General features: G+C 39.8%; 1 protein-coding gene across 2 annotated transcripts in view; it reads left to right on the forward strand.

The window, feature by feature from the left end:
* The first annotated feature begins 2,695 nt into the window (after positions 1-2,695).
* MTHFD2L (methylenetetrahydrofolate dehydrogenase (NADP+ dependent) 2 like) overlaps positions 2,696-25,550 on the forward strand; it is a 145,606-nt gene continuing 122,751 nt past the window's right edge. The window contains exons 1-3 of one of the 2 annotated variants that reach the window (XM_060654872.3): positions 2,696-3,009; positions 19,932-20,116; positions 21,133-21,255. In XM_060654872.3, coding sequence (XP_060510855.1) covers positions 2,867-3,009; positions 19,932-20,116; positions 21,133-21,255 — 451 coding nt within the window. In that variant the 5' untranslated portion in view covers positions 2,696-2,866. Of the gene's footprint in view, positions 3,010-4,842; positions 5,485-19,931; positions 20,117-21,132; positions 21,256-25,550 lie in introns of those variants that run through there. The other variant, XM_060654874.2, reaches the window with a different exon arrangement.

Below are 25,550 nucleotides of genomic sequence, written 5' to 3' on the forward strand. Positions count from 1 at the left end.
TTTATGTGCAAAGAGAGCTGTCTAGAGTCTAGTATGAGACACAGAGGATGGGGACAAGAAATGATCAACGTATCTCCATACGAGACCGTTACATATTCTTGACAAGGCCAGATGATTAAAGAAAGCTTTGAATTGATGTGGTTATGTTTTGAAATGTGGTGGTATCCATTTAGGATTCCTTGTAAACCTTAATTAACTAGTTTTCAAGAAATTGCTGAACACTGGGGACACGATATTGCCTTTGCTAGACTGATAACCACTTCTGGGCTGCAAATCCCCTCGATCATCACTCCTGGCTGCTATCCTAGCCTAATCAGATTCAACTGGCAGGGATAAAACTGTAGAAAGACAAAATTAGAATAACTGGTTCCTTGTAATGAAGGAGACTGCATACCAGAGGAAACCTGAGAAATGTCTCATCAACTAAGGGGAGATACGGGGTTATTATAAGATTTGGGAAAGGGTAGAGGTTAGGTGAAATTTAAATAAAGCAACATTTTGGGAGGCTCAAAGCAGGAAAGAGCTGTGTGTAAAGGGGTCAACATGAAGTGGAACTGCAAAGGGGATCCAGGGGACTATTCCTTGGAATTGATAAAGTTAAGATCAATGTGGAATGTGTTCAGGAATCCCTCATCTGAAGCTTTTACCTACGTTGGAAACAAAGGCTGATTCTTTGTGTGAAACTGACTTACATCATACAGAATAGGACAGATAGGACGTTTCATTCTTATTGATAAGATTTTAAAGAGCACACTTTCTGACAGTTATGATTTTAGAGAAGAAGGATTTTAAGTAAGAATGCAGTGGTCAAAGGGATTGCGATGATACTTCACAGCTGCAGCCTGACCTTGGGAGAAATATTGTTTCCTTTACCTTTGCATCTGGTTCTATCTGTCTCTTATCTGTGTTTGTTATCTGTTAAAAAACAAGACAACAGATCCAAAATGGAGTCACTTATGCTAAGCCCCACTTCACCAAACTGAGACCTAATCACTGTAGAGGATAAGGGAAGGCCACCCTTAGATGGGCCACTTTGGCATGAACATTATTTTGAGTTAAAAATAATCCAAACCCAGCAGAGTCAGAAAAAGTTCTTTACCTCCCCCTCAACTGCTTGCTTTACCAGGATGAGAGCTATTAATAGAAATTCCTCTTTACCTGAGAAATTTATCTGAATAACAGGGTATCTTTGTTTTCCAAACATCTTTCACTTTCCTGTTCATGATATCTCTCCCTTTTGTATCCTCAGACCCCTACCCCTCTCCTTAACTCATATAAGCATCAGGTTGCCTATCTTTGGAATTTCAATGTCTGTGTGGATTCCCCATTGAATGCTATTAAATTTGATTTTGATTCCCCTTATGTATGCTATTAAACTTGATTTTCCTCTGTTAATCTATCTCATGTCCATATGATTCTGATCTAACCAGTTTTCACTCTTATGTGGATCCTGAGAAACTTAACAGAAGACCATGGGGGAGGGGAAGGAAAAAAAAAAAAGTTAGAGAGGGAGAAAGCCAAACCATAAGAAACTCTTAAAAATTGAGAATAAACTGAGAGTTGATGGGGGGTCGGAGGGAGCGGTGGGTGGGTGATGGCTATTGAGGAGGGCACCTGTTGGGATGAGCACTGGGTGTTGTATGGAAACCAATTTGACAACAAATTTCATATTTAAAAAAATGATTCTGATCTAGCTAGAACTAGGACCTTAAAGGGCAGAAGAAATTCTTCCTCCCCGTTAGTTTCCTCTCTCCCAGAAACAGAATCTTAAATCAGTCAACCAGGAATCACCTGATCAGCCCTAGTCAGGTATTGTACCTGATAGATCCCTGCCATCCCCTAAAGGAAAGTAACTTTGCAACAAAGAACCCACTTTTTTGCTAGTATAACTTTCTTGTTCCTGTTCCCTTCAGCCCCCCAAAAGAGTCTTTTTATTTTGTACAGCTCCCAAGAGTGCCTTTCTGTCTGCTAGATTGGATGCTGCCTGGTTCAAACTGATTTTTTGCTCAAAGAAACTCTTAGTTTCTAAAAGTCTGCTTCAATTTACCTTTTAACATATCCCAGCATAGTGAATGGCCAGTCTGATTTTTACTTTTCCAGAGATAGTTGATATTTTTGCTTTCTCAGTAGCTGTCCATTCACCAGACAATGCAGGTTCCCAGGCTATGTTAACTTGGTCATAAACTCTGGAAAACGATTTTTTCCTTCCAAATATGGAGATAAGGTAGAACAACAGAAATTCTAAAGTTCAGGCCTTCTTCAGCCAGGTCCCCCTCCTCCCTCCACACACTCATACCTTTTTTTTTCTCTCTCCAGCTCCCAGATATCCCAAGATCGTACTAAGTGGGGTAGGAAACAAGCAGTAACATCCTTCTGGCTTTAAATCACATAGCCTCGGAGGTGGTAGGCCAGAAGTCTGGCTAGGGAAAAAGAAGGCATGCTGCTTGGAGTGATTACTTTAGACGCCTTACCTGTGTCTAAAGGGAAGATCAAAGGTGTGTCAGGTGGGTGAGAAGCCACATCGCAAGCCACCAGTCTCAGAGACTGCCCTCCCTCCCCCCTCCCACACACTTCGCACAGCCCGCGGCCAGGGTCTTCGCCCAGCTCCGGCCAGTCCCGGAGTTTCTTCTGCCCCGCCCCCGTCCCGTTCAGAGCTTGGTTCCTGGCCCCGCCTCCCAGTGTCTCTCGGGCCCGCCCCCAGCCCTGAGTTTGGCTCCGGGCCCCGCCCCGGCATGGCGCCCGGAACCTGCTGCCGCAGGGACCCGCTCTCCGGCCCGGCCGCGTGGGGGCGGAGCCCGGCCTGCAGCTGCAAGGACCGCAGCGGCGGGAGGTGGAGTCTCCGTCCGGAAGCCGGCGATTCGCGGCCATGGCAGTGCCGGCCCGCGGCTTTTCCCTGCTCCGCTGTCGCCTGGGCCGCGTGTTGATGCTCGGCGGGAGCGTGGTGCTGCCCCTGGGGGCGCCGGGAGCAACCGGCTGCGCGTCCCGGGGTTTTCGGAGCAGCGGCGTGAGGTACGAGCGCCCCGGACGCTCGCTGTCTTCGGGTGTGGGTGCCCACGCGTGCGGAGCCGCGGGCTGCGGTCGGGGCGGCGAGGCGCGGGCTGCTGGCGCCGGCCGAGCTCTCCCGCGTCAGGCCAGAGGCTCGGGCGGCCGCGCGCCTCCGCAGGGCTGGGGGGCGAGGCCTGCCTAGGCTCCGAACTTGACCTTGCGGGCCTCGCGGACTGGTCGCGTCGACCTCAAGTCGGGCAACTCGGACGAGATCGGCTTTGGGCTCTGGCGCCAAGAATATTCTTACTTTGCAGCAGGTACAGTGGAGTGATTTAGGAAGACATTGGAGGCCCTCAGGAAAGGTGCCCTAAAAACAGGTGGTCTTCTCGTTTCTAGCGGTTGCTTTGGTTTGGTTATTGTTGTGTTTTGTAAACAAAGGAGTGGGCATTGTTCAGATGGTTTGCTCGTGTTTGGGATTCTGAATTCCTTTGTTGATGGGAACTCCGAGGTCTCCTTCAGCCCTAAAATTCGTAGCGATTTCACAAAATCAAACATAATCTTGATTTCTCAGTCTTTTTCTGTGTGGTGCTTCCTGAACTTCTTCAATCTTAACATTGAAGTAGTCAGTCTTAGAATCATTGCATCTCTTTGGACCCTGTTGCCAGCTAGTACACTGCGCGTACGAAACGTGTTGTGGTTTTAACTCTTCTACACAGTGGTGCCCCGGCCTCTTCGCGTTGCCGTCATCCACTTGTTGGAGTTGCAGACTTAGACTTAAGAATCTAAAAATATATTCCCTTGACCCAGAGCCAGCGAGTCGACAAGAGATTCAGTTTTCAGACTTTCAGGGCTTCCAGTATTGCACGTTCACGGCAGTTCTATGAGCTCAGAGATTGTATCTTATTTTTTGCATCCCCAGTGAGCAGCACAATACCTGGGAGAAAGTAATAATAATGTGGAAACATAGCTAGTACTTATTTCATTTTAATTGATTAACTCATCATTTTATACATATATTTGCCTCAGGCTTGAGTGACTAAAATAATAAAGAATATTTCATATTGGGTTTACTTTAGACGTGTTTCCAGTGATTAGCTCTTCCACAAAGACAGGAGAAAGTAACTGATTCTGAGTTCTGGTTGTGAAAGCTGTATGGTGTCTGCGAGGATTTGCCAGTTGTTTTGGAATTACCAGCTGTACTCCCTAGGGAAAGCAGATTCTGTAGAATGCTGTTTGAATTGCAGAACTGAAGGTATTATGTACTCTAGTCACTCTAGGTGATTATGTTTTGAGTTTCATTTGTTCTAGAGCTTCTTTGTGGAGTGAGGATAATCTTTTCCAAATTATATAAGTTGTTGAATTTCCCTTTGTCAACTTGGTGTAAAGGACCCATCACCCCAATCCTCTCCATGTGCGTTGATTGAGAGTCACAACGGTTATAACCCAAACATCTGCTTGTAGCCACTTGCTTTGTACAAATGTGTGCAAGCAAAGGGATAATTCAGATCTTTTAGATTATATTTAATTGTCTCTTTATAATTTAAAATAGTTGAGTGCAATAGTTTTGGAAAGCTAGTCTTAATAAAAAGGAGTATGACTTTCAACCCAGCTGCTTTAGGCCCCATTTGATATAGATAATAGCTATAAATAGTACTTTGGGTAGTCTTTATTTTTCTTAAGGCAGCTGTAATCAAGTCAGGATAGGGTGGTGTTTTTGACATCCTCTTGGCACTGAATACCATCTATGAAGGTGAAGTTGGCTGTCAGGTTGAGAAACACCTGTGGACTGCTGGGTCTCGGGTGGGGAGGAATTCGGACAGTGTGTTGATGCTTATTGGTGTCTCTTTTCTCTTCTAGGACCAGCAGAGAGAAGAGATTCCATCTTCCAGAGGTCGCCACTGTCTGCCTCCCCACTTGTCCCCATCCTCAGTCATCTTTTTTAAAATATATAGCTACTTATTAGTTGTCTAGTTCTTCGTAGTGAATGTGCTTTATATCTGATATCATTTCTATTGACTTGAAATTTGAGCCTTAGTGTTATTTTTACTGAAAATTATCTTGGAGTTTGATAAACTCCTTCCCCAGTATTGACTCTTCTAAATTAACAGATTTATTAGTTTCTGAGCTCTATGGAGCTTTAAATGAAAATGAAAAAACATTTTTGATTCTTTTTCATATTTTTGACTAGATACCTATGATAGCGGAACATATAATGCTTTTTTAATTAAGTTTTTTTTAATTGGAATTTCAAGAAGTAATCTTTGACAGAATTTGAAAATTATAAAATCTTGAAGTATCATTTGAGTTTTCTCTTATTTTTAAAATTTACAGTGAGTTTTTTTTTCTTAGTAACTCATGAGAAATTAGATATTATTAATTGGAAGAAAATATATTTACTGTCAAAGAAATAAATAAGCCCTTCTATTTGTTGCCCACTATTGTTCCTTGAAATGAATTACCCAAACAGCCAAAAAGTTAAAAATAAAGAATTTTTAGTGATTAAGTTTGTACTATTTTGCCTTGCTGTGTGAGTGTACAACTCAACATGTCGGATTATAAATACCACATGAGTCTTTGGCCCAGTGCTTTCCGTGTATGGAGCTAGGCAGAAGTGGTTCCCATTTGGAGGGGAAGGTACAGACCTTATATGTTAATGCCACGGTCAAAGCAGATTTGCAGATATCCTGAAACAGGGACTTCCCAAATGCTGCTTTAGATCATCCCCCCTGAACTCATTTTCGTAATTAAATGGGTATCCTAAGCTATTGCAAAGTGATTTCCTAAAATCGTAAAATCATAAACTTGGCACCCCCTCCTGCTAAAATGCTATTTTAGTATTTGTAAAATTGTGTGTACCAGCCTACAGCTCTTGACAGAAACCTCACCTTTCTTTATGTCTCGTTGCCAATGGCTTTATAAATTTTGCAGCTAGGCCAGCATTAAAATATATATATATATATATATACACAATTTTGAAGCTAGTAAAAGATACTGGTTTATGTTAGTTGAATATTCATGGCTCGTAGAGGGGGGAGTTGAATTTAATAACTGAAAAATAGGCTCAAGTTTATCAGTAAGGCTGTTCATTTTTATTCAGATTCTACCCTCTAGTACTTATTCAGTGTTTCCATCTCTGCAATAGAATTATTTGATTTAAAGATCCTCTTACCCTTGTGGGAAGCTTGAAGGACCCAGACTCCAGTTAGGACCCTTACTAAAGCTGATTTTCCACAGACTGATTTCAACTAGGATAAGAGTTCCAACGAGTAGCAAAAGCAGTTTCTCAAAATCCTATTTTGTTGGAAAATGTGATTGTGCGGTTTTCCTGTCTTAATGCCTTACCTATTTAATGAGATAGCTGTTGCTACAGTATTGATTTCTGAGCAGTTCTCAATGTCACTTTAAATTTAGAATCTAAATATTTCACCATTTACTGTCTTATATCTGAGTTCTTTGTCTGTATCCCAGCTGTTCAGAGATAATGTGTTCTAATGTAGTATCTCCAAAATCAAGTTTTCTGATTAAAATGGATCAATAGATGAAAAAACACTACTATTAATCCCAGATCTTGTTACTTAGTCATGGTTTTAGGGATAATTTAGCAGTTTCTTTAATGATCTGAATCTTTCTTTTTCGAATGTTATCTTTTTCATGTTAATACCTTGATGGGAAGATAAAAACAGTAGGAAAAAGACAAAAACACTTACTTTTCCATGGTCACAGACTCTTAATGAAATTCCATAGAGCCGAAGACAGTTTTTAAAGATAGCTTGGCTTGGAGAGGGAGGTATAGGGAGGGAGGCACTTGGGAGAAATTTGAAATGTCAAATGAGTGGGATAAATTAATGATTAGAATAAATGAGATTAGCTATTAAGAAGTGCAATTTGGACCAGAGAAAAATACACCTAAAAGGTAGGAAACTTTGTGGTCAGAATGGAACATAATCTAACCCTAAATTAGTGTCCAAGAACTCAGGGTTGGGTATTATCCAGCTACTCCACTTAACATTACATCAGTGCATTCCTGTGTTGCTACTGTTTTTACTAACATTTTATTGGCTACATTCTATTACATTAAGTCCGTTGGTCATAACTTACATGACCATCTTGCTATCGTTTAATGTCTAGTTCTTAGAACATAGGAAATCATTTATTCTCAGATTCAGGTCATGGTCTTGTCAACATCATACCAATGAGGTTTGTTCACTTAATGATCCGAAAATGATCTATGTAGGTTTCTGTAATTACGTTACAGAGTGTGCCTAGAACCAAAAGACTATCCAAAGATTCATAATTCTAAAGTTAGGGTATATATAGTTTAAATTAGCTGTCTTCCCCACTTCGGTTATGAAAACCTGCAATGAATATCATCTTGCCTTTAAGTAATCCAGTGTGTTGTTAAAAAACAAATTCTTCTTAGTGTTTAGTGAGCCTTTACTCTGTGCTGAGATTTTTTGCATAAGTATATCCTTTTATCCTCACAACAGCTGAAGTAGACTATTAGTATTCCTAATTAGTAGATTGTGTGATTGAAGCTTAGAGAAATTAAATAACTTGCCCATGTTAACAGTAAATAAATGGTGAAGACCGGGTTTGAACCTGAATGGTCTACCCAGTGCTTTGCTCTCTGTAAGTAATTTGGCATTGTTGACATGTCACTATTGTTGTTCCTCTTCTTGAAAACATTTATCAAATGTTGTAGAACTTTTGTGAATCAGGAAAGCTAATTTTGCATATAAATCTTAAAAATATTTTGTCAGAAAAAAATCATCTTGTCAGATTCCTCTAATGAAGGGTATTTCTTAACCTGAGACTTTCTGGATAGATTTTAGGGGATCCATAAACTTAGATAGGACATCACTAACCTCTAACAAATTTAGCATTTTCTTCAGTTGTGAATGTTGGCAACAAACCACAGTAAAATTAGCAGTATTTCAGATAATTGCCAATAAAAGTCGGAGATACTTTAATATTACAGAGTTGATGCAAAGATCTCAAAATATCATACACACCACTGCTTTATTATGGTAGTTATTAGACCTGCCACTACATGCTGTTATTTAATGCTTAAAAAAAAGTGAGAACAATATTTCAGTAAAACTGGTTTCCTTATAAACTTGTGTATTTTATATTAAACATTCAAAAGGTTGTTCTGAGAAGCTATCCCTATGATTGAGCAGACTGCCCAAGGGTTCTTATGTTACAAAACTTAGCATCTAAGATTCTGAATAAGCATAGATGTTGTTTAGGTAGCTACTGATGTTCTGATTTACACATTAGGGTCCTGAAAGAGTTGAGTTGAAAAATTGAATAACAGAATGATGCATGATGAAAAGAACTTGCTCTTAGGTATGTTCTTACTGACTTACCAAAGCGTAATTTCTGATAAAATAACTTTAAGGTGTAAGTATAGTATTTAGGATGGGAAGTGAAATGATTGTAAAAGACCATAAACTTAACATTCCTAAGTATTCATTCACTTAAAAACATTTTATTTACTTCAAAAGGCTCCCTAGTACTTAGTGATTGGTTTTACTCCATATATAATTTTGGCCTGGTTCCCTTGCGTTTCATTTCTATTAATTCAAACTCAAAATCTCCAGGTGGAGTCCTAAAATACACAGCGATTAAGCTATGGTATGACCAGAGAAATTTTAACTGCTAATGATTGTACTGGACTTTTCATCTTTATAGATCATAAAACAGTCCATTGCAGCTCTAATTACAGCTGTGGCCGAAAATGAGATTGAAACCTAGATGCAGACACAAGATGCCAAGTATACAAATTAAATACACTCGATCTTGGGTGGACTTTATTTGTTATTTTACTATTTTGTGAAGGAGTATTTTGATACCCAGGAAAAGTAGTGATTTTTTTTTTCCTTCTATTTACTATTTTCCCTTAAATACTACATTTAGTTCTAGTAACCATAGATTAGGATGGTTATAGTTTACTTCCTGGAAAATATGGATGAGTAAACAGGCTCCTGGAAACAACACTAAATGGTGGCTTTTTGGTCTCCTATTGCTGCCGGGTACTTGAGTATTGGCACCATCTGTCACTTAAAAGCAATTTTTGCAAATCAGCCAGTCAACTTTTAGCCAAATCCTTTTCTGTAAGTTAAACAGAGAACATTTCCATTATATAGATGAGGAAATTGCATTCCTTTCAGAGCCGTTAAGTGACTTGTGCTACCATATTCTAGCTCCTGTCACTGGAAATGCAAGCAAATGGACATTTATTTGGGCAATTAGAATTGCAGTTTGGGAAACCCAGATTCAGGTAGAAATCTGACTCCTGTTTGGAGGAAGACAAAGAGGGGACAGAGTTACAAAAACTAAAAGTCACAAGTGCAGCTCTTATTTGGGTCCTTGATACAAAACAGATTGAAACTAGGTTAATTTGGATTGGTTGGGTTAATATGCAAATAAGGGATTGATGCTTGTTAAACCCCATTGGCTTCTTCCAAAGTAAAGAATGGAACAATTCAGGTGTCTGGGTGAGGAGGAAGTTAAGTCTAGGCAGAGGGCTTCTAACTGACAAAAAGTTCATAGTTCCTCCAATAAGGACCTGCATAAATTCCTCCTCCCTTGTGGCTTTTCCATCCAGTTGTGAAAAGACTGAGTTAGGCTCACTTGCTCCATTTTGAAATCTTTTACACTATTAATGGTGAACCAGGACTGACTTCTGGCTTGGAGGAAGTAATTTATACAGCATTATCCTGCCCTTATTGCTCACCACGCCCCCCACTATGACTTAATTGTTTTTTAATGAAGTCACATGTTAGTACCAGCCCAGCAATGAGGGGAGAATGGTGAAACAGAGAGCTCTATGTCCTGCCTTCTTTGGGGGTCACTTGCAACATTACCTTTTCAGGAAATGTTGCCTGAGCAAGTAATGACAGGGTGCAACTTGTGAAAAATACCTAAGTCAAATTGCCCTTTTGGTGTGTATTAATGGCAATGTGGCTAAATAATTTTTTGACCAAACCACATTTTTAGGAGGAAAAAGAGATGTTAAAGTAGTGAAAATGACATATTTGGAATATTTATTGATTTGTAAATATATTAGGACCTATAAAAGAGTCCTGTTCAAAAGTATCTTCAAAATTCACATTTTAAGTGGTAATTTATATACCCTTATGCATTTAGACAATTGAAAATTTTGATCTTAATTTTATAATATGTTTAATTTTTTATGTTAATTATGTGATTACTAACTTTTAACACATGCTGAATTCTTGGTACATATACTTGAATCAGTTTCCTAGCCTTATCTTTAATATGTCGATAGTGATCATTTTCTGGACAAAAAAGATCTTACACTTAATTTTAAAATTAAATTTGCTGCAGTTTTTGTTTAAGTTGCAAACCTTATTATTTTTTTTCCTTAGACAATAGTATTTTTAGTTTTCAAGAAAGTACTTTCCCTTATTATTTTTTCTTTAGACAATAGTATTTTTAGCTTTCAAGAAAGTACTTTCCCTACAGATACCAAAGCACCTGGCAAGCTCAGATCAAACTGCTAAATGGAACATGGTCTCAATTCTAGATTTTTTCATATTGAAATGTGAAGATATTTTAGCCTAAATATTTTCACAGTTGCTGTTTAGTGTCTCCTTTCATAGTACCTTTCTTTGACAAATACTTGTTACATGTCATCAAATAAGTTGTTTCTATTTATGACTTTTCTAATATCTTGCCATGTTTAGATACAGTAGATACAGGTCTTCTCAATTCTATGCCATTGCATTCCAAAATATAAATCTATTCGATGAAAAACAGCTCCATCAAAAGATTCTTCCCACAAATTTGAATATTTTAAATTAGGATTATGCATGTATTTGTTTACTAAGGCCACTGTAAACAAAGACTAGATGGTTTCAAGCAACAGGATGGATCCTCAGACTCTTGGAGACTAGAAGTCTGAAATGAAGGTATCTGCAGAGCTGTGCTCTCCCCGCCTCTTCTTGCTGGAAATTCTTACTTTTCCTTGGTCTATAGCTGCATGACTCTAAGCCCCTTGCTTCCAGAGTCTGTTTTCCCCATTTAACCAGCTATTGAATCATGAAAATTGGGTCATAGCACTCCTCAGAATCATCAAATGGCTTTCTAGCTCAGTAAAAGCCAATACCCCTTCAAAAGTCTGCAGGACCTTATGTGATCTCAAGTTCCGTGACTTCTCTGATTTTATGTCCTGGCCTGGCCCACTTGTCTCCACTGCAGCCATTGGCCTTGCTATTCATCAGACATGCTAGTCATGCTCCTGCCTAGAGTCCCTTGTACTTGCTGTGCACTCCCCTTGGCCTAGAAGTATTTTGTACACATAGCCACATGACATATTCCCTCATTTCCTTCTTATTGATTGATTGATTGATTGATTGATTGTCAAATTAGCATACTGTGTAGTCTTGGCTTCAGGAGTAGATTCCTGTGAGTCATCACTTACATACAATATCCAGTGCTCATTCCAACAAGTGCCCTCCTCAGTGCCCATCATCCGTTTTCCCCACCCCCATCAACCCTCAGTTTGTTCTCTGTATTTAAGAGTCTCTCATGGTTTGCTTCCCTCTCTATTTGTATCTTATTTTTCCTTCCCTTCCCCCATGGTCTTCTGTTAAGTTTCTCTAATGCCACATCTGAGTGAACTCATATGATACCGGTCTTTCTTTGACTGACTTATTTTGCTTAGCATAATAGCCTCCAATTCCATCCATGTTGTTGCAAACGGCAAGATGTCATTCTTTTTCATTGCTGAGTAGTATTCCATTGCATATATAAGCCACATCTTCGTTACCCATTCATCAGTTGATGGACATTTGGGCTCTTTCCATAATTTGGCTATTGTTGACAGTGCTGCTATAAATATTGGGGTGCATGTGCCCCTTCAAATTAGCACTCCTATATCCTTTGGATAAATTCCTAGTAGTGTTATTGTTGGGTCGTAGGGTAATTCTATTTTTAATTTTTTGAGGAACCTCCATACTGTTTTCCAGAGTGGCTGCACCAGTTTGCATTCCCACCAACAGTGCAAGAGGGTTCCCCTTTCTCTATACCCTCGCCAGTATCTATTGTTTCCTGAGTTGTTAATTTTAGCTACTCTGCGTGTTTGAGGTGGTATCTCAGTGTGGGTTCAATTTTATTTCCCTGATGATGGGTGATATTGAGCATCTTTTCATGTGTCTGTTTGCCATCTGGATGTTTTCTTTGGAAAAGTGTCTATTCATGTCTTCTGCCCATTTCTTCACTGGGTTATTTGTTTTTCAGTGTTCAGTTTGGTAAATTCTTTATAGATTTTGGAAACTAACCCTTTATTTGATATGTCACTTACAAATATCTTCTCCCATTCTGTCAGTTGTCTTTTAGTTTTGTTGATTGTTTCCTTTGCTGTGCAGAAGCTTTTTATCTTGATGAGGTCCTAATAGTTCATTTTTGCTTTTATTTCCCTTGCCTTTGGCGACATGTCAAATAAGAAGTTGCTGTGGCTGAGGTCAAAGAGGTTGCTGCCTATTTTCTCCTGTAGGATTTTGATGGTTTCCTGTCTCACATTTAGGTCTTTTAGCCATTTTGAATTTATTTTTGTGTGTAGTGTAAGGAAGTGGTCCAGTTTCATTCTTCTGCATGTTGCTGTCCAGTTCTCCCAGCACCATTTGCTAAAGAGACTGTCTTTTTCCCACTGGATACTCTTCCCTGCTTTGTCAAACATTAGTTGGCCATATATTTGTGGGTCTATTTCTGAGTCCTCTATTCTATTTCATTGGTCTGTGTGTCTGTTTTTGTGCCAATACCATACTGTCTTGATGATTACAGCTTTGTAGTACAGGCTAACGTCTGGGATTGTGATACTTCCGGATTGGTTTTCTTTTTACCATTACTTTGGCTATTTGGAGTCTTTTGTGGTTCCATGTAAATTTTAGGATTGTTTGTTCTAGCTCTGTGAAAAATGCTGGTGCTGTTTTCATTGGGATTGCATTGAATGTGTAGACTGCTTTGGGTAGTATTGACAGTTTAACAATATTTGTTCTTCCTGTCCAAGAGCATGGAATGTTTTTCCATTTCTTTGTGTCTTCTTCAGTTTCTTTCATATGCTTTCTATAGTTTTCAGCATATATTTCTTTTACCTCTTTGGTTAGGTTTATTCCTGGGTATTTTATGGTTCTTGGCGCAATTGTAAATGGGATCGATTCCTTGATATCTCTTTCTGTTGCTTCATTATTGTTGTACAGAAATGCAATCGATTTCTGTACATTGATTTTATATCCTACAACTTGGCTGAATTCCTATGTCAGTTCTGGAAATTTTTGGGTGGAGTCTTTCGGATTTTCCATATAGAGTATCATGTCATCTGCGAAGAGTGAACGTTTGACTTCTTTGCCTTTTCTCTCCTCTGCTTCTCCCATCCTCGCTGTCACTGTATTTAGTTTATTTTGCATACCATTTATAGCATTTTTAAACAATTCATTGTGACTATTTCTTAGGTCTCTGATCTCTGCAGCAATAGATTCTCTGCTGTCTTCTATGCTTTTTTTAAGCCCAGCTATTAGTCTTATGACTGTTATCCTAAATTCTTGTTCAGATATATTGTTTATATCTGTTTTGAGCAATTCTCTGGCTGTCATTTCTTTCTGGAATTTCTTTTGAGGAGAATTCTTCCGTTTCATCATTTTGGGTAGGTTTTTGTCTTTTACATGTTTTAATAGCTGGTTATGTATCCTGTACATGTGAACACTACTATATTAAAAATGGGTCACACACTGTCCAGGGCCTGGCCCTTCAGGAGGTGTTTTTGGAATGTGTCACATCCTCTCTGTTGTTGCGTATTTGGCTGCTCTATCCCACTGATCAGTCCTCTGCAAAGCTTCTCTTTGCTCATAGTGGTGGAATGTTTGGAGCTTCAATCAGGTGTGCTTTGATGTGTTCGTTGAAATAACCTGGAAAAAAGGAAAGGGCAGGAGACCCGATCCAATACAAAGAGAAAAATGAAAGGGGTGAAAAAAGAAAAAGACACCAAGCAAAGAATCAAAGAAACTATAAGGCTTAATCCAGAGAGAGTGAAAGGAAAATAAAGAAGGAGATACAGAAAAGGTGTAAAAAGAATGGAGTAAAAATGCCTGATTAAACAAACAAAATAAAACAGATAAAGAGCGAAAAAAAAAATATATATAATAAGAATTGACCAAAAATCAAATCAGGGACTATGAGCCTGATTCCAAAGGGAAAACAAGAAAAAAGGTAGAAAGAAAAAGAAGTGAAAAAAGAAGAGAAGGAAAGAAACGAGATAGAGAAAAAGAAAAGAGAGACTAACAGGCAAAAACACAAAACAGTTGTCTCTTGGTGCCGGGTACCTGCCGGGACCCGTGACTGTGCTGGTGGGGGGGGGGGGGGGGGGGGGCGGGCAGAGAGGCCATCTGGGTTACTCAGTGTCAGTCTCAGTCTGGTAGATAAGCAGTTGCCAGGCTCGGAGGGGTGGGGTTTGGTGTAAGCACATCCCGCTTCCACTGGGGGCCGCTGTCCTGTTCCCTGAAGCCCCACTGTGTTGGCGGGGTGGCGATAGATGGGGACACCCCAATCTCTCCTCCCCAGATGGGTGTCTCAAAGCACGCTGCCCAGGCAGCCCTCACAGAGTAGCCTGGGCGGTCAGCCTGTCCTGCTCCAGTCTCCCCCGCCGCCTAGGTGCTCGGCCGGGATTCAAAACCTGAAGTCTTGGATCCCGCTCTGCGTGGACCGATCCTGGGGTAGCGCCACTCCATCTCTGGCTGGCTCCTGCAGGGTCTTTTGTCCTTGGGGGTGGGGGGTGGGGGGCAATAAACCCTCTTCCCACAGTACTCAAGGGAGGGGACTGCCCTCTCCCAGTGTGCCCCTGAGATCGCTACCGCACCCTGGGGCCAGCTCCCTGCTCCCCAGGCGTTCACACACGGCAGCGGCTTCACTCCTAGAAAGTCAGCATTTGTCACAAGTTTGCAAAGGAGAAATGCACTGTATTTCTCGTTCCCCAGTGCCAGGTCCGGAGAGGGTTTCCTCTTGTCCTGACACTAGACCGCAGTCCACAGCTTCTCTTGCTCTCCCTTTTGCCTCTCCGCAGAAGGGGTTCCCCTCCTCCGTGCCTGTGCTATTTTATCTCACCCATTTCACGTACATGCACTTCTGTTCTGCCAAGCTGTCTCCCTCCACCTGTGGAGATCCTTCTGCCACTCCGCAGATTGATTTCCAGGGTGTTCCCAGTGTTCTAACCTCAATACAGCAGTGTTTGAGGGACAAGGGAAATCCTGGTCCCCTTACTTCTCCACCATCTTAACTCCTACCCCCGAGCATGTGATTCTTGATCTCAGGGTTGTGGGTTCAGGCCCCACAATGGGTGTACAGAGTACTTAAAAGAAAAATCTGCTCTCCTCCAGCAGGCACTCCTCGCAGCCTCTGAGCTCCATTCCCATGCCCTCTGGCAGCATCTGAAGAGAGGTGTCCCTGCCGCTTTGCCCCTCAGGGCTCCCTAAAGCCTCCTGTGAATGGAGGAGGCATCCTCATTGGGTGGGCTCCTGGTGATGCTTTATACCCGGGTTGACAGCAGGCGCGGTGATTGCCCCCGCTGCGGTTTCTATCCCTGCTACGGCCACTTCTGGCTCACCTTCATTTTTTTTTAATTTAAGTTTATTTATTTTGAGAGAAAAAGAGAGCAGGAGGAGCAGAGAGAGAGAGGGAGAGAGAGAGTATCCCAAGCAGGCTTCACACTGTCAGTGCAGAGCCAGATGTGGGGCTCGAACTGACAAACTGTGAGATCATGACCTGAGCTGGAACCAAGAGTTGGTCACTTAACTGACTCAGCCACCCATTTCCTTCATTTATGATGAAATATCACCTGATTAATCAGAATTAAGAGACACCTTAACCCATCTGTATAATATGACAGCTCTGGCCCCCAGATATGCCCTTTCCCTCTGTTTTTCACACATGATATAAATATTCGCCTTTTAAAAAAACTTGCTTATTATGTCTTCTTCAACTGGATTGTAGTTCCCATAAAAGTGGGCAGTTTGTTTTGTACACTGTTATTTATATTTCCAGTGTCTAGAATAGTGCCTGGCAGATATAAGGTTTTCAGTGTGTATTTATTAAGTCAATAAACATTGGGCTTGTAAGTGAGGCGTTTTAACCAAGGAAGTGGCATGATTAGATTTGGAAAATCACTCTGGCTGAGGTGCAGATGATGGATGGCAGAGATTGACTTGAGCCAGGGAAATTCTTAGGAGCCGTGGGCTTCTATGGCTGAAATTCACACTATTATTGATATTTAACATGTTTCAACAGTATGCGTGCTGAAAAGTCTCATTTGTTTTTGCACTGAGCTAGATAATGTGTGTGTTTACCAGTTCTTCCAGCATATAGGCTGATAGGGGCATCCTTCCTTTGAGTCTCCACTAATTCCAGGTTGCCTCATTTATCCTTATATCATATCTCCCACAAATCCAGGCTTGCCCAGGCTCTGCAGGGATTGAGGGAACCAATAGGCGGAGCCAGCTGCTACCGAAAAATCCTCAAAGTTCCTTTTATAATTGGGTGGCAGTCTTCTGAGTATTTACCCATAAATATCAACTAGACCAGGCTATAACATGTCAGCTATAGTTAGCAAACTCACTTAGCACATCTGTGCTGTAAAGTAAGCCCTGTCTTCTCTCAGACCCCAACATGGTGCAGTCAAGTTTAATCTGTATATAGATTGTCTGTCTTTGGAAGTCATGAGTCCATTTATGCCACGGTCAACTCTGACACTCTCAGAGTCACACAGCTTTGTAATATCTAAGCCATAATTATCGTGGATTATGTTCAGTGACTGCCAGTTTCACGGTAACCTATGAACAAATCGTTGTAACAGAGAATCAACTAATAAAACATGTCAGCAGCAGCAGTTTCTATTCATATACTATAAAATGTAACATAGGGCTCAGGTGATTTTGTAATTTAAAATACAAATGCATGTTCTTTGTTACAAGAGTGAATTCTAGTGTATCAGCAGATAAGCTTAGGTATTTTACCCTAAGTGAATATGTTGGCACAGTTTAATTTATGGAAAGTATTTATTGATTTATTTATTGACTTATTATTTTTATGACTCTTAGAAATGAGTCATTCTGGGATTACTGCAGCCTTTAGTATTTTATAATAGAAGAGTTCCTTGTTCTCTTAGAATTAAAAGATCACTTAAATGAATTAATAAAAAATGAGCACTAGAAGTTCATAGTAAATAGTGAAAAAAGTTTGTTACCTAATCTTGAAAGATAACATTTAAACTCAGAAGTAAGTATGTTATCTTAACTTCATTTAAACTTGATCTTAAACTTTAACAGAATAAAAGCCCCAGGACCAGATGGCTTCATGGGTGAAATTTACCAAACATTTAAGGAAGAAATAATACCAATTCTGCAGAAACTCTTCTGGAAATTTGAAGAGGACGAGATATATCCTAACTCATTCTATAAAGGCAGCATCACCCTGATACCAAAATCATACAAAGACGTTACAAGAAAAGAAAACTATAAATAAATACCTGTCATGCACATAGAAGCAAAAAATTTAACAAAATTTTAGATAAAATCCTGAATATCTGGAAAGGATAAGCACATCGTGACCAAGTGAGGCTTATCCCAGGAATGCAAGATTGGCTTAACATTTGAAAATCAATCAATATAATTCATCATATTAACAGACTAAAACAAAACAAAAAAAAAAATCATGTGGTCATATGATTATCTCTATACACACACATTAAAAAAACTTTGACAATATCCTGATATAAATAAAGTTCCATCAAACTAAGAGTAAAACTAAATCACAGAACTAAATGTATAACCTGAACACATAAAACTAGAAGGAAACGTTGAAGAAAACCTTTGTGACCTTAAGTTAGGCAAAGATTTCTTATATGCCTCACCATAAAAGGAAAAGGAAAATTGATGGAAATACATCAAAATTGAGAGCTGATCTTCCAAAGACACAGTTAAGAGAATGAAAAGGCAAAGCACAAAGTAGGAGAAAATATTTCAAATCACTTTTCTGATAAAGGACTTGGATATACCTGCTGTATGACCCAGCCATTCTACTCCTAGGTATTTGCTCATTGTGCATACAATGACTTATACATGAATGTCTATAACAGCTTTGTTTGCCATGAGTAAAAGCTGGAAACAACCCAAATATCCATCAATAATTGGATGGATAAACAAATTTTGGTATATCCATACAATGGAAAACTACTCAACAATAAAAAGAAATGAACTATGGATACATGCAACAACATGAATGAATCTTAATTATGCTGAGTAAGAGTAGCTGGATAAAAAAGAGTATGTTGTGCATGATTCCATTTGTACAAAATTTGTGATGATACAAACTAAGATATAGTGACAAGAAGCAGACCAGTGGTTGCCTGTTGATTGAGGAGGGACATGGCCAGGACAGGGGGAATGGTGAGATTTAAAAAAGAGTACCAGAATTCTTACAGGGGTTTAATTTGCTTGATCATGGTGATAGTTTCCTAGGTATATACATATATTACAACATCAAATTGCACACTTTAAATATGTACAATATATTTTATGTCAGTTATACTTCTTTATTATTTTTAAAATATATTTATTTATTTTGAGAGGGAGAGAGAGCAGGGAAAGGGCAGAGAGAGAGAGAGAGAGAGAGAGAGAATCCCAAGTAACCTCCGCGCTGCTCGTGCAGAGCCAATGCAGGGCTCGAACCCATGAACCATGAGATCATGACGTGAGCGTAACCAAGAGTCATATGCCTAACTGACTGAGCCACCCAGGCGTCCCTGTCAGTTATACTTCAATACAGCTATTACAAAATTAGGACAGTGGAGCAAGACTGATCAATAAATTTGCCATGATTTTCCTTGTCTTGAAAGCTATCAAGTTTTTGGTGAAACGTAGACAAGTCAGAATCAAAAGTTGAGTTTACTTACAGCTATAAAGTCTGGTTGTAATTGTATTCTCTAGTCTGTTTACTTGCTCAATTAATTGTTTACCTATGGTAATGATTATTTTTAAAATATACTTTTGTATTGAATTGAGCAGGTAGTTTTCGAACATGGTCGTGCACATGAATACCTGTGGGAACTTGTCAGACATGCAGATTTCCAGGGTGTTCTCAATCATGGGTTGGGGAATCTGCAACCTGAGCAAGCTTCCCAGGCAACTTTGGTGTATGTATCCATAGACCACATTGCAGCATCACTTCTTAATAGAACAATGTTCACGTCAAAATGGTGCAAACTTGGATAGACGCTTTGGACCACTGGTGCCCGATTGAAAAGGAGTATTCTTGATCTAGTTCATTGTCCCCCTGCCCCCCTCCCCCTGTATATATATGTCCTCTTATAAAGGACAGTTGACTTATTTGAAAGGGGCAGCAAATTTGCATTTTTTTGTGTGTCTTGGTTGATATTCATGTTGCCTGCTCTTGTTAGAAAATAAAAAGTGTACAGGTACTAGAAAGAATTCAGGTGCTGTAAGGTTTCCTTTTCTCTTTTTTCTCTTCTGCTTCTTCCCCCGCCTCCTTTTCCATTCTTCACGATATTCATTGACCTGCATTTGGGGTTTTGTGTAATAATCATGTGCTACATACCGATCTGCTTCCACCAGGCCTTTCAATAGTGAAAGGACAGGGGGAGCAGGAAGAAAGAACCATCTTACACTTTATCAGGTACCTTAAAAAAACAAACACACAGTAAGAGCAACATTAATTCACCACTTTGAAGTTTGAGATCACGGAGAGCAAGAAAGCCTTTTCAATATATGTATTTCTTTCTGCTTTTCTGGGGGTTGATTTAAGGTTGCTCACTTGGAGAATCATAGATGTGTTGTTCACTCTTGTAACTTAAGATTATGCGGTTGAATGTTCCTTACTGTCTTTTTAGTGCTATATTTATTCTTTGTTTTCCACAGACATGATGCCATCATTATCTCAGGAACTGAAATGGCCAAACAAATCCAGAAAGAAATACAGAGAGGTGTGGAATCATGGATTTCCCTTGGGAACAGAAGACCTCACCTCAGTATCATTTTAGTGGGTGATAACCCAGCAAGCCACACGTACGTCAGGAAGAAGATCAGAGCTGCGTCCGCCGTAGGTAGGGATGCGTTTTAGTTGTTCTTGTTACTAAGTCGTGTCTTCTTGTGTTCCTTCAAAGTGCAGTAATTATCACTGAGAATTGCCAAATAAGTGCCATTTGAATAACATTTATCATTATTACCATTACTATTAGAGATGAGTTACCCAAGTTTATATTCATTTCTTAATGTTTTTCTCCAGCTTTCTTACTGAATTAATTTGATGTGATTTCAGATCCTATGGTGATATGTCAGAGGAACACTGCACATTTAAAGAGCCCATGTTTAGGGGTGCCTTGGTGGCTTGGTCGGTTGAGCGTCTGACTTTGGCTCAGGTCATGATCTCGCAGTTTGTGAATTCGAGGCCCACATCGGGCTCTGTGCCGTCAGCCTGTCAGCACAGAGCCCACTCCAGATCCTCTGTCCCCCTCTGTCTGCCCCTCCCCACTGGCGCTCTCTCAAAACGAAATAAACATTAAAGGGCCCATTTTTAGGTATAGCATAGGGAATGTAGTCAGTGATATTGTAATAGCATTGTATGGTGACCGTTGTAGCTACACTTGTGATTAGCCTAGCTAGCAAAATGAACATACTTGTCGAATCACCATGTTGTATACCTGAGACTGGTGTAACATTGTGTGTCAGCTGTATTTCAATTTTTTTTTTTTAAAAGGCCTATTTTTATTATACTTGCTTTAATCAGATAATAAACCTGGCCAGTTCGCTCTGCTGAACTGATAATGGTGGTGAAGGGTATTAACATATTTACTAGATTCACATCCCCTAACAGTAGCTTATCACAAATAAATGCAATACGATACTGGGCCAAAAATTGCGTGTGAATCATGAGAAAACATCTGTACTCTTTGAGACATCCCTTTTAGTGGTGGTTTGAACATCATTTTTGTAGAAGGTCCTTTCCTTCCAAGGAGGCAAGGCGCAGAGGAAACCTTTTACGCACCGTGTAAGACACCATTGTTGAAAAACCACATCTTTGCTGGTCAAATGACTCTCTCTGTGTTTGTTGTTCTTCCAGGGATCCGTAGTGAGATCATTCTAAAACCAAAGGATGTTTCTCAGGAAGAACTTTTGGATATAACTGATCAATTGAATATGGACCCACGAGTCAGTGGTATATTGGTTCAGTTACCACTACCAGGTACCTAAGGCTCTTGTATATGTCTGCTTTGGTGAGGACAAAGGGCGTCTTTCAACATTCTATCACGACACTGCAAGTAGTTTAGGAAATACGTTCACGAAGGGACTAGCTCTCACACTAGCAGGTAATTGTTGGCAAAGCCTGGATGACTTCTGCTTTCAATGACTGAAACGTGTAAAGGAAAAATGTAGGCAAAAATTACATGTAGTCCTTACTTTGTACAATAGCCCCAAGACCGTGACAATGACTGTGCACGCTGAAACCAGGCAAAGCAACCTTAAAAACCCAATGGGAAAAACAACAGTCATTCTCTGAGCTTTATTTTTTTATTTTTTTAAACAAAAATTAAAAAAATATTTTTTAATGTTTACTTATTTTTGAAAGAGAGAGAGAGAGAGAGAGAGAGTGGGGGAGGGGTAGTGAAGGAGGGAGACACAGAATCTGAAGCAGGCTCCAGGCTTTGAACTGTCAGCATAGAGCCCGACGCGGGGCTCGAACTCACGAACTGTGAGGTCATGACCTGAGATGAAGTCGGACGCTTAACCAACTGAGCCACCCAGGCGCCCCTTAAACAAAATTTTTTTAATGTTTATTCATTTTTGAGAGACACAGAGAGGCAGAGCGTGAGTGGGAGGAAGGGCAGAGAGAGAGGGAGACACAGAATCCGAAGCAGGCTCCAGGATGAGCTGTCAGCACAGAACTGGATGTGGGGCTCAAACTCATAAACCGTGAGATCATGACCTCAGCCGAAGTTGGACACTTAACTGACTGAGCCACCCAGGTGCCCCTCGTTCTCTGACCTTTAAAATGTTCTCCCAAAACATTAAAAACTCTCTCTCTGTGGTTCATAAACATATAGGGAAATGGAACACAAAAAAAGAGGGAAGCTAGTATTTGTTCAGCACACTATAATTTAAAACATTAGAAACATCGAGAATTAAAGTGTTATTTCTTTGCAAAAAACTTGTTCAGAGGAGCTTGCACGGGAGCTTGCCTTCTCATCATGTAATTTACAATATGGAGCAAGCGTCTTTCCTGGGCCATGGTGAATTCAACTGCATGTTCCTCTCTAAGTTTGGATCAGTTTCCATTTCGTCCTTTGTAATCATTTGCCAAGCAGTCTTCTTATGGTTCGTAGTTTTTTCACGGTTCTGAAATCTCTCTGAGAGTTTCTTTTATGGGATGGTTTATGCTGGTGCCACTTCCTCTGGGATGTTGTCATCGTTTTGTCATAAGAACCTTCTTCATGTACGGAGACAGTCCACCTTCATTAGAACTTCTGTGACTGCATATCCACATTGCTCCGAAGGGCCCAGAGACAACATTCCAGGGTCACCTCATTCGTGCACAACCCATTTCCATTCAATCAGCGTCCTACTGGAGCACTTAATCATAACTCTTCCCTTCCTGGGGGCACAGGTTTCTGTTATTTTTGCTTTGCTGTTGCCACGTTCAGACCTTCTGTTCACATCTCATTTCACTTCCAGTGTCACCACATTTTTTTTTTTTTTTTTTTTTTTTTTTTGCTGCCCTGTCACCTTTACAGGTTAATTCCCTCTGTTGATTATCTACTTTTGTGAAATGTCTTGTGAGTTGACCACCGGGAGACCAGGAGGAAGTATGATTTGCTGTTGATGTTTGACCTGAATAACAAATGTGCAGTGATCAATCATCAACGGACTTTTAAAGAAGTGTCAAACGTGTTGCTCAGGGAACATGATGCTCATCTTTATTTACACGGTGATTTGTGAACCAGAGGGCCAGCAGTTCTTACATAATTACTCACAGTTAATTTACCATGATAACTGAACTTTGAACTGTGCTATTGGACGATTGGTGCTATTTAAGTAAATTGTGGCTCTGAAATTCATGTGTATTTCAACTGAGTGAAGTGAGGACTGCCATATAGTATAGATTACAGAAGGTTTTTTTTTTTTAATTTTTTTAATGTTTATTTGTTTTTGAGAGAGAGAGACAGAGTGTGAGTGGGGGAGGAGCAGAGAAAGAGGGAGACACAGAATCTAAAGCAGGCTCCAGGCTCTGAGCTGTCAGCATAGAACCTGTCGCGGGGCTCGAACCCACGAACCATGAGATCATGACCTGAGCCGGTGTCAGATGCTTAACTGACTGAGCCACCCAGGCGCCCCTAGATTACAGTAGTTTTGAGTTCTTCTATAAGTTTTGACTTGCAGAAAGTAAAAAGTGAATGGTGCTATTGCATGAGATCCTTGTATGGTATTGATTATACTTTATCCAACAATATAACTTAATTCCTTGGTATATAACTTTCGTGCTATTTAAATTGTACCAAAAATTCACGTTTCTAATTCTCATACGGATTTATTAGCATTGCAAATCTGTACAAAAAAAATTGGCAGTGGGTTTAAGCCCAATTGTTTGGCTCATATTAAAAAAAAACAAAAACAAAACAAAACAAAAAAAAAAACAGTCTTCTTTGTACCATAGTTGCCAAGCACTCTTCTTGTGGTTTGTAGTTTTTAAAAAATTTCTCCCGGCTGTAGTTGTACTGAATTCAAATAATTATTAAAAAACACATCACAAATTTCCAAATTTACAAATCTAAAACATTACATTTAGTTTGTTTTAAAAATTAAATGCAGGGGCGCCTGGGCGTCTCAGTCAGTTGAGCATCCGACTTCTGCTCAGGTCATGATACCACGGTTCAGGAGTTCGAACCCCACTCTGCTATCAAAGCGGAGCCAGCTTGGAATTCTCTGTCCCCCTCTCTTTCTGCCCTTAACCTGCACTCACAACCTTTATCTGTCTCTCTCTCTCTCTCTCTCTCAAAAATAAACAAATTAAAAAAATTAAATTCGTATCTGTAGAGATTTTTACCTGTTTTGGGCAACCTTTCTCTGTTGGCGAATTTATTAGAAAATTGCCACTAGATGGCACTGTTGGTCTGTCTGTAGTAAAATTGCTTGCGTCCTGTGTTCCTTCTAGAGAGTGAGAAGCACAGAACCAAAGGGACTGTGGTAATAACAAATATCTTGATGCTCTAAGAAAGAACAATTCTCTATGTTGCCGAAAAGCCAATAATATGCAAAATAATAATGGCTAAAATTTATTACATTAAACATTTATTTATTATGTCTCAGGAACTTTACATTTATTACTTCATTGAATCCTGATACTAATCCTGGGTAGTCGGAGCTCTTATTATGGACATTTCACTGGTGTTAAGATTTGAGGCACAGAAAGCTTAAGTAACTTCCCTTAAGGTCACCGGGTTGATAAGTAATTGAGCTGGGATGGAAGGAAGACTGGTTCCTCGTGCCATTACTTTTAACCATCGTGTTACCCTCACCAGCATATTGGTGGTAGCTAGTGAGTAATGTATCATATTATGTGGCAAGTATTCCTTGATACAGATAATTTTATCTACTCCTCAAAGCAGCCTTATGAGTAGGAATTGTTTTCTTTATTTTACATATGAGAAGACTCGTCTATATTACTTAACCTACGTTATACTGGGATATATGGTGTGTTGATGAATAGAAAACAATTGGTTAAAGTAGAAAATTATAGAATAATGCATATTTACCTTAAATATTGTTTTATAACATAAATCATTTAAATACTCGGTTATTCATCAGTCTTTTGATGTGGGTCCACAGATCTTTGGAACTTACTGATTGGAATTTTGAATCATCTTCTGGTATTAATAATACCTATGAATCATTGCCTCTGATTTTCAGTTTGAGGTGAAACTATCTCAGTGAAAATTCTTACTGCTTTTTAAAATAGCTCCCAGGGTGCCTGGGTGGCTCAGTTGGTTAAGCCCTTGACTCTTGATTTCGGCTCAGATCATGATCTCACTGTGGGATCAAGCCCCACATCAGGCTTCGTGCTGACAGTGGAGCCTGCTTGGAATTCCCCCTCCCTCTCTCTGCCCATCGCCTCCCCCAACCTATGTGCATGTATGAGCTCTCTCTTAAAATAAGTAAATAAATGTTTAAAAAAAATCTCCCAATCTTCATGATTGTCCTGTTCATATCTAAATCCTTACTAATTCATTTTAGTTCTCAAGAGCCTTTCCAGAACATTCAATTTAGTTTTTATAGAAATAACAGCTGTTTTCTTCTCACACTCTGTTGTCATGTTTATACTGTTTTAATTACATTACATTATTTACTGTGAAAGAACTAGCAAAAACAGATTGGGAAAGACTTGATTATCATGAAGGTCAACTGGTAGGGGCAGGCATAGTTAAACTACTTTCTGATTTGTTCTGTGAGCTCTGAGCATCAGCTTTCATGTTTTACAGAAGAAAT

Source organism: Panthera onca, chromosome B1, assembly GCF_046562875.1.
Source record: "Panthera onca isolate mPanOnc1 chromosome B1, mPanOnc1 haplotype 2, whole genome shotgun sequence".
Taxonomy (NCBI): Eukaryota; Metazoa; Chordata; class Mammalia; order Carnivora; family Felidae; genus Panthera; species Panthera onca.